The sequence below is a fragment of the Sarcophilus harrisii genome, chromosome 3 (genome assembly GCF_902635505.1).
Source record: "Sarcophilus harrisii chromosome 3, mSarHar1.11, whole genome shotgun sequence".
Lineage (NCBI taxonomy): Eukaryota > Metazoa > Chordata > Mammalia > Dasyuromorphia > Dasyuridae > Sarcophilus > Sarcophilus harrisii.
This window is the reverse complement of record NC_045428.1, coordinates 36,497,897-36,506,434: the sequence shown is the minus strand read 5'-3', so window position 1 is coordinate 36,506,434 and position 8,538 is coordinate 36,497,897. Positions and strand designations below refer to the sequence as shown.

The window sequence follows — 8,538 nt, the reverse complement described above, 5'->3', positions numbered from 1 at the left end:
TAGGTGCTATATAAATGTTTATTCCTCTTGCCTATAGAATACAAAGTTGTTCGGAGTAGTAGCTATTCAGTTTTTGTCTTTGTATCTCTAATACCTAGCACAATGCCTGGTAAATGGTAGGGACTTAATATAATGAAAAAAAACCTGACACTTGAGAAGTTATGATTTGCCTGGGGATGCACAGCAAGGAAGTGTCCGATTATATTTGAACCTCAGTTTTCCTCTGTTCAAGACCGGCACTCTATCTTTTTCTTGACAGTATTTCTTATTATAGTTGTTGGTTGTTGTTCTTTGTTCTTGAAGAGGACTAAAACAAAATCACTTGGTTCCAGTTGAGTTGGTGTGTCTGACTGGAGCTGATCAGACTGATACGAGATCAGTCGGACACAAAAAGTCCCTCTGAACATTTGGGGTGACTTCTCTAACTTTGTGCATCTCGTATTTCTTCTGAGCTAACTCAATGCTGCTTTGCCAGTAGAGCACAGCCCCTTCTCTGATGAGGGCACACCATGCTGGGTGGTCTTGTGTCAGTGTCTCCCATGTCATTAGGTTCTTGAGACCTTGAGAATGTCCTTATATCACTTTTTCTGACTACCTTGTGTTTGTCTGCCCTGTGTGAGCTCTCCATAATATAGTCTTTTTGGTCAGTGTACATTTGGCATTTGAACAATATGGCCAACCCAAATATATTGCAATCTATGGTGTCTACTCATTGATTCTAATCAAAGAGACTTGGGCAAGATATATCATTGATAGATGTAATTAAAGTGGGTTGACTGGGGTTTTGCTCTGGGGTGTTTGAAGTTTGGGGTCATACTTCTGCTCTCACCTTTTTGTTCCCATACTTCCTGATTCTCCACTGTCCCCAAACAATGGACCTTCACATCTGAAGGACAATCTTCTCCTTTCCCCAGCCTTCCCTTAGTGGCAATTTCCCCAGCAATTCTGAGGTCTCTCTCCCATACGTTCCGGTTCCTTTTCAACTCCACTGACTCCATTCAACCTTGTGCTTGACCAAGGCTCCAGAATTGCTAACTATAGCTCTGAAAACCACTGTGGCATTCCTGAAGGTCTTAGGCTTTAAATGAGTATAAGCTGCTGTCTCCTACATCTCTTCATTATTTGGAAATGGAATAATTAGATTTCCTAGACTCTCATCAATGCCGAGTCTTGAGGTAACAAACCAATCAGGTCTAATTCCCTTTCTTGTCTATAAATCTGGGTTTATACAGGATAATGTCCAGAAGGTGCTGGGATAGTGAATCGAAGACTGGTTTTAGAGCCAGGAAGACCAGGATTCAAACCCTGCTTTTGACACATAGGATCTTGTGTGATCTTGGGCAAGTGTTCTAGATAACTGAGACCAAGCTGCTAATTCATATTGGTAGAGTTCTTTCCTCAGGAATTTCTTGTATAAGTGAAATCCTAGATTAAAATATGTAAAGACCACCAGCAGTTACCAACTGCTCCCAAGCACAGCATCTCACTTTAATTTGTTAAATTTGAATAAAGATAAAAAGGAACTAAGTGAGTCCTAAGGACAGAAAGAAGAACCCTCTCCAGCTTCCACTCCCCACTGCCCTTCTCCTTCCTTATTTTATTGCCTAAACTACATGTGAGAAACTTCCTTTTCAGGGGTAATGAATATTAGCCCTCCAAGTTTATTGCCGATAATTATTATTATTTTTTTTAACCTGGCTTCATCCAATTACTCAAGTTGTTTTCCCATCCCACAGATCTCTCTGTTAATGTCACCAAGATGATTCTAGTGTACAGTTTAATGTCAAGATGCGTCATCCACAGGAATGCTGGGAGTGTTTACAGCCAGGACATAGGGAGATACGTACATGATGTGTCCGTGTCACGTGCAACTGCTTGATTTCATTGTCGTCAGAAAGTTGGGGGGGGGGGACATTCTGGCCCTCCAAATGTCAGCCGCTCAGCCTAAGAGCAATTTTGTCATTACTTCTTCCAGTCATTACAGTCAGCCAACATTTGGCCAGCGGCTTTTCTGAGATCCATCTCATTTTTCTTACCACCATTTGCTAACAGTCACTGGTGTATTTACAATTTTTCCCCTGGGTTTTTGATATGATTGCATCTGGGAAAGTGGAAATCAATGAGGTATTAGATAGGATGTGCCGACTGAATGATGGAGGTAATTTGGAATCTGAGACATCTCTCTGAATCATGTGGGGGAGTCAGCATTATGGAATCATGAGGACATCCAGGTATTGCTCCTGGCAGAGCTAAATGAACACCGTGTGCCCTGAAGTTTAGGCGAGTGTTTGAGAATGGGACAAAACCCTTCTTAGGCCTAAGTACAGACTAAGTACCTTAGAGTGTCTCACACACTTAAAATGTTGGGATGTTTAGAATAAAAGGGTATAGATGACAAGTATGACCAATTTTCCCCCTTGATTTCACTGGTATAGGGAACCCCCAGGAGAGGAAATTCTATTAATGAAAACATTAATTTGTTTTTACTATTGACTGATAATCTTAAGAGGATTTCATGAAGGGCATTGAGACTTGCCTAAGGTTCCCTAGTAAGTATGTTTTTGATGTAGGATTTGAACAAAATCTTTTGGATTCTGAAGCCAGTTCTCTACTATGCCAAATGGCCAAATTCCATTTTACTGATGGAGACATGATGATATAATTGGAGGCAAAGCTGAGACTAGAACCCTTATTCTCATTCATTATTTGATTTAGTTCCTTTTAATTCTTTTTACAATTTTAAAATATTCTTGGTGTATGTTTTTTATCTATCAGATGCCACAGAAATGCAAGCTTTTTTGAGGACAGAAATTTAAATTTTGTTTTTATATCCCTAACATTTAACATAATATCTGGCACATTGTGAATGCTTAATATATGTGTGGTGATTGAAAACATTTATATCAAGGACAATGGCTATTTCCATAGCATAAAAAGCTACTCTTTTACTGTATCCATACTGTTTCTCACACCTAATTCCTCAAAGATGAGGGAGGTCCCTTGGGGTTAGTAATGGAATAAGGTAATATTAATTCATCTGGACTTTCTCTTTTGGTGTCATTCATTGACTGGAGATCACTTCATACTGACATGAAGCACAAGCTTCTCCAGCTTTTTGGTTAAAAAAAAAGACCTTACAACAGACGTCTTTCTTCAGTATCACCAACATCTTATTCACTCTTGGTCTACTTGTAGGAGAGCACAGCTGGTACTTGAGACATCTTCAGAAGTACTCTTTTGAACCGTTTTAGAGTCATAAAAATTTCTCACCTATCAGCACTTATGTTTTCTGTTCTGTGTGATAAAAGTGTTTCAATCTGATTTCCCAACTATTTACAATATTGTGTGTGTGTGTATGTTTGTACATACAGATCAAAGCAACAACTAGGATGGGACAACTGGAATATTACCCAGGGTGATAAATTTAGGGAGTTTTTATGTATGTGTAATCCTTCAGCAATAATAACGCTAAAGCTTACTAAATAATACCAAGAATATTAGATAAAGTAGGAAAGGCCTAGATGTTCTTCTTCCTCTATTTTCTGTGTCCTAGGGAATCTTCTCCCCATCCCATTCCTTAGTAGACTAAGGGTGAGCTTCATGTTTCTAGTCTTAGGTACTGTTAGTGATACCTACCTTGAGTCCCTAAATTCTAAGTTATGACATTGGTATGTGTGTATGTTCAAAGGACTTTTATTAAACAACCATAAAAAAGAGTCAATGCCACAAATTTATAGGTTCTTGGACTTTTCAGTGGCTAAACATTTGTTTGCAAACTCAGAACACAAGAGCTATTCAAACCTAGCAGCTTTAATGGATTTTTTCTTTTTATTTTTAATTATACATCAGAGCCTTGATTACACCTCAGGGGTTTATTTGCTTAAGAAAAGTCAAACTATGGATTACAAGATTGAAGATTAATTTCCACCTCATCAGATTAATTTTACTGTTCACTTCACAAGTATGATTTGTAAAACCTTGTATTAGCTAAAAACTTTTCAATACTATATTACAAAAAAGTACTTAAATATGGATGAGACTGATTGAAGATGGTGTTTTCCCTCTGGTTATTGAGGCTTGGGGTGGGGGGGGGAAGCAGGACATTCTCATTTAGAATCAATCTCTTATTGATTTCCCAGAACACAGTAATTAATCAGGGTGCTAATAGAAACAATCTCAAATCTGTTATTTAGTTCACATGTCAGTTAAGAAAAAAAGATCTCGACTGCTTATAAAATATAACAAAAGAAAGGGACTGTAAATAGAAAAATAAAATATGCAGGGAGAGAAACATTCTGAGTTCATTGCTTTAAGATTCCCACAGAGAAAACAGATCAAGTAAGAGATATCACATTCTTTTGCCTGCCTAGAAATCTTTTACCATTCCTTCCTAACACATCTACTTTTTAGTTTTCTTTAAAAAAGCACTCCAATTAGTTTTGCCTTAGTGTCCAGAATAGTGGATGCTATTGAATGGCTCCACTGAGAGATAGTGATAATTAATAGGAAGGGAGACTTCCAGGGCCAATATGGGTGCACTCGAGTCAAGTCTTATGAAGGTGGCTGTCACCGTTCACTCAAATCTTAGGACAGGCAGTCCTTTGTTGGTATCATCTCCTCCCCTCTTAGCAGGTCCAAGACTGGAATCAAAGCTATTCTTTGTCTCCCTAAAGGAGAGTGGTTACAAGAAAATGACAAGTGAGAACAGAGCTTCTTCCATTTTCAATCCTGTTAAAAAGCTAACATTGTTGTGAGTAAAAAATAATAAAAAAAATAGGTGACCATTTTTATTTCATCTTTACAGTGATATGGTAGCGATACAAGGAAAATGATGAATACCCTTGCTGAAGGTATCCTGGTCCCATCTCTTGCTAGAGGGCTCGGTTTGGAGAAAAAGAAAAGGGATTTTTTTGTTTGTTTTTGGCTGCAGCTTCGGTAAACAACGAATGACAAAATACATTGCAGAGATGTCTCTGAGAGAGATGATGACTCCGAACACAGAATACACCACACCACATTCATTGACAAAGCTTGACAAATGGTTCACTGTATCCTATCTCAGTGGAGGGAAAGAAAGAAGTCCTAGTGTCACCAGAAAAAACGAACAGACCAACGAACCCAAGGGGATAAAAACAGCCAACATCAAACTGTGGGGGTGCTCCACCCCGCCTTCTACAGAATAGAAACATCACGTTTGCTTATCAAACAGCAGCTGCGTTATTGCTCTATGTATCAGAATCAATTAAGAAACTCATAATAGACGACACGTTACAAACTTAAGGTTCTTTGGTGAAGAATGAGAGAAACCAGTATTTGCACGTCAAAGAAAAACCTTGTCCTGGCTGGCTTGGACTCTTATCTGTTGATGCGCTGGATGCGTTCGCAGAGCAAGGAGAGGTACTGCGTGAGTTTCACCATGGCAACGATGGCCACCCCCCCAGTCATCATGCATGTGGGCCAGAAGAGTGAGTGGAACAGCACGTTGGAGCTGTAGAGTTTGGTTAAGATGACGTTCTTTTGGATGCCAGAGGGGTCAGAGAAACAGGAGAAGCGCTGGTACTTCCTGAAATTCTCCATCACCACATTCACCATGGACAGAGACTCTTCGAAGTTCTTGCCACACTTGGGGATGTAAGAACACTGTAGGGAAATGGAGGGAAACTCATTGAAATGCGATATTTCCTCCCACAATCCCATCATTTGCTCGATTGTACAAGTTGAAAGCACTGGGCTTCAGGAGAGCCTCGGCTAAAGACTTGCTTCTGTGAGTAAATGGGCAAGTCGTTGAACTTAAAAGTTCTGACCGTGTTTGACTCCCTATATGTCCATTCTTCTTTTTGGAATTTAAAATCCTCCACAATCTAACTTGTAAATTTCCAATCTGATTCCATGTTGTTCCCCAGCAAACATTCTAGTCATTTTGCTTTACTTTCTGCCCCCCTTGAAAAACATCCTGTCCCTGTTCTCTGTCTCCATGCAGAAGCTTTTTCCTCTGCTTCTTGCAAGTTCTAACTCTCTTAGGGGTTTAGGGCAATTGCTAATACCTTTTGGGATCTTCCTCAGTTGCTAGTGTTTCAGTACTTGTCTTTCCCTACTCTCTGAAAATTATTCTCATTTATTTTGCACATGTCTTGTATATATGTTTCTGTATTTCTATTTATCTTATTTAAATATCTTGTGTATATATATGTGGGATAGATCTATGTATATATATATATATATATATATATATATATATATATATATATATATTTGTGTGTGTGTGTGTAAAATTTCCTGTATATATCTCCAATATATACATATACATAAACATAGCTAGTGGTGCAGTGGATAGACCACTGGGGCTGAAATCAGGAAGACCTGAGGCCAAATTTGATGCTTCCTAGCTATGTGATTCTGAGCAAGTCATTTAACCCCCTTTCCTCAGTTTCCTTCTCCATAGAACAGGCATATGGGCAGCACCTACACTGCAGAGCTGCTGTGAGTATCAAATGAGACAATAATAATTGTAAAGTGCTTAGCACAGTGCCTGACCCCTAGGATGCACTATAGGAATGTTAACTGTTATTATTTTGATTTACATAATGGTATATATGTTATATCTCTCCAGGAGAATGTAAGCTTGTTGAGGATAAGACTGTTTTGATTTTGTCTATGTATACCTGGCATATACTACAGTGCCTTATACATAATGGGAGCTTTATAAGTGCTTGTTGAATGTATAATTGAATTTCTTTTCTCACATTCTTCATCACTATATAATGAGAGGAGATTAAACCAGGAGGTTTCCCTGATAACTTCTTTTGAATGAGCTTTCAGGATAATGTTTACAACATGGGATGAGACCTTCTTTCTACAAAGTATGGATGTAACCATTGTTAAGAAGGCAAAAATAGTGCCTGCATTTCCAGCTGCCCTCAGATGATTTGGTAGGATGGAGCAGTGAGGGACTTAAGATTAGGACATAGGAAGAGAGTGGAAAAGCATCCATTAAGTATTTTCTCTGAAGTAGCTGGGATCCTATCACTATACAGCCAACGTTAGAGTTAGGATCCTGCATCTTTAGCACACTGACTGAGTGATTCTGAGCAAGTCACAGTCTTTGAGCCCTCTAGGCAATGCTCTAAATTTCAGAGAAGAAGCTGACCTGCCTTTGTTCAAGGAGATTCCCCATCCAGAAGTTTCCTACATTAGTTAAATCACAATTCTGGCACCTGTACCTACCATGTGCCTAATACATAGCTAAGTTTTAGGGTTACAAATAGAAAAATGAGACAGCTTCTGTCTGAAAACAATTGCCATTCAAAATGGGGAAGATAACTGCACATAACAGGTAATGAGATCTGGTAGACCTCTGGGATCACTAGAAAGCTGTATTCCTCACCAATGGCTGGTGGGCACAAAGTTCTGGAGCAAAGTAGGTCTCTGGATTATTTTTAGCTCTCCAGTAGGGTGGGGGAGGGAGGACAAAATCAGTATCCAACTGTTCAGTCTCTGGTGGGAAGTGGGCAATAGGTGCTGGGGTGGGGGAGAGGAAAGTCTGGTTCTCCAACACTCCTTCAGGATTCTTAGTCCATCCACAGTGGGCAGTCGGTACTCTGAGTGAAGGGAGAGAACTTTTTGTTCTCTCTATTTCTGAGTTCTTGGACCACCTGTTTGGGCAAAGGGAAAATAAGAATACTTTGCTCCTTGCTATTATTGGGAGTTTTTCAGACAGTAGAAGTCTGATAGAAAAGGCCCACATTCTGTTTGTCTTTTAGCTGAAGCCTAAAAACCTGGGAGGGTCTGTATAAGATACTAAGAAAGAGCTCATCAAAATCTTGTCTTGACACCCAAGTTTATTTCCTTTCCAGGGAGAGAGTATGAACTACCAAGAGTGTCCAGTCCAGTGTTTTCAGGATCTCTTTCTAGGTTCTTGAGAATAATGTGCACATTCTACATTTTCTGTGGGGCAAAATAAGACCTCTCCTCTCCCTATATGCATTTGTTATCTGGTGTATTTTTGTAGGAACCGAAGAGCTTATTCTCTTCATGTGTGGAAACTAGACACAAACATATTCAGAAATCTCACAGAGTACATTTTCTGCATTAAAGATTCTTGATTCTTCAGGTCACTTCCCTCAGACTGAATTTACTTCACATGAGTCCAGAACTTAGGTAGTTCTGAACTCTGGGTTACATGTAAAATGGGTGTAATTATTTGTGCCCTCACATATTGAAGATTCAATCAGATATTGTGTGTAAAATGCTATTTAAATGTCAGCTATTATAAAGCAATACCAGTGTCTAACTCATTCTTTAACACTAGCATCTCTTTTGTTAGAATTTCTAGGAGATAATTTTGTTCTAAAATGCTCAAGATTTCAGGTAAAAAAAATATGTGTCACATAAGAGGTCTGCCTTCTGGCTATTGATTTAATCCACATCTCTCCAAATTAATGCTTTTTGTTACTTGGGGGTGTTTGGTTCTTTCTTTCCAGTCATCACCGGCTGAACAGAGAATCATGGCATGTGAGAACATCTTTGAGATGATGTGGT

General features: G+C 39.1%; 1 protein-coding gene across 1 annotated transcript in view; it reads right to left on the bottom strand.

Annotated features, from left to right (window-relative positions):
- Nucleotides 1-3,704: 3,704 nt before the first annotated feature.
- The window catches only part of KCNMB2 (potassium calcium-activated channel subfamily M regulatory beta subunit 2), a 285,452-nt gene continuing 280,618 nt past the window's right edge, over nt 3,705-8,538 (bottom strand). Inside the window, exon 5 of the mRNA XM_031957691.1 lies at nt 3,705-5,640. Coding sequence (XP_031813551.1) covers nt 5,356-5,640 — 285 coding nt within the window. The 3' untranslated portion in view covers nt 3,705-5,355. The remainder of the gene's footprint in view (nt 5,641-8,538) is intronic.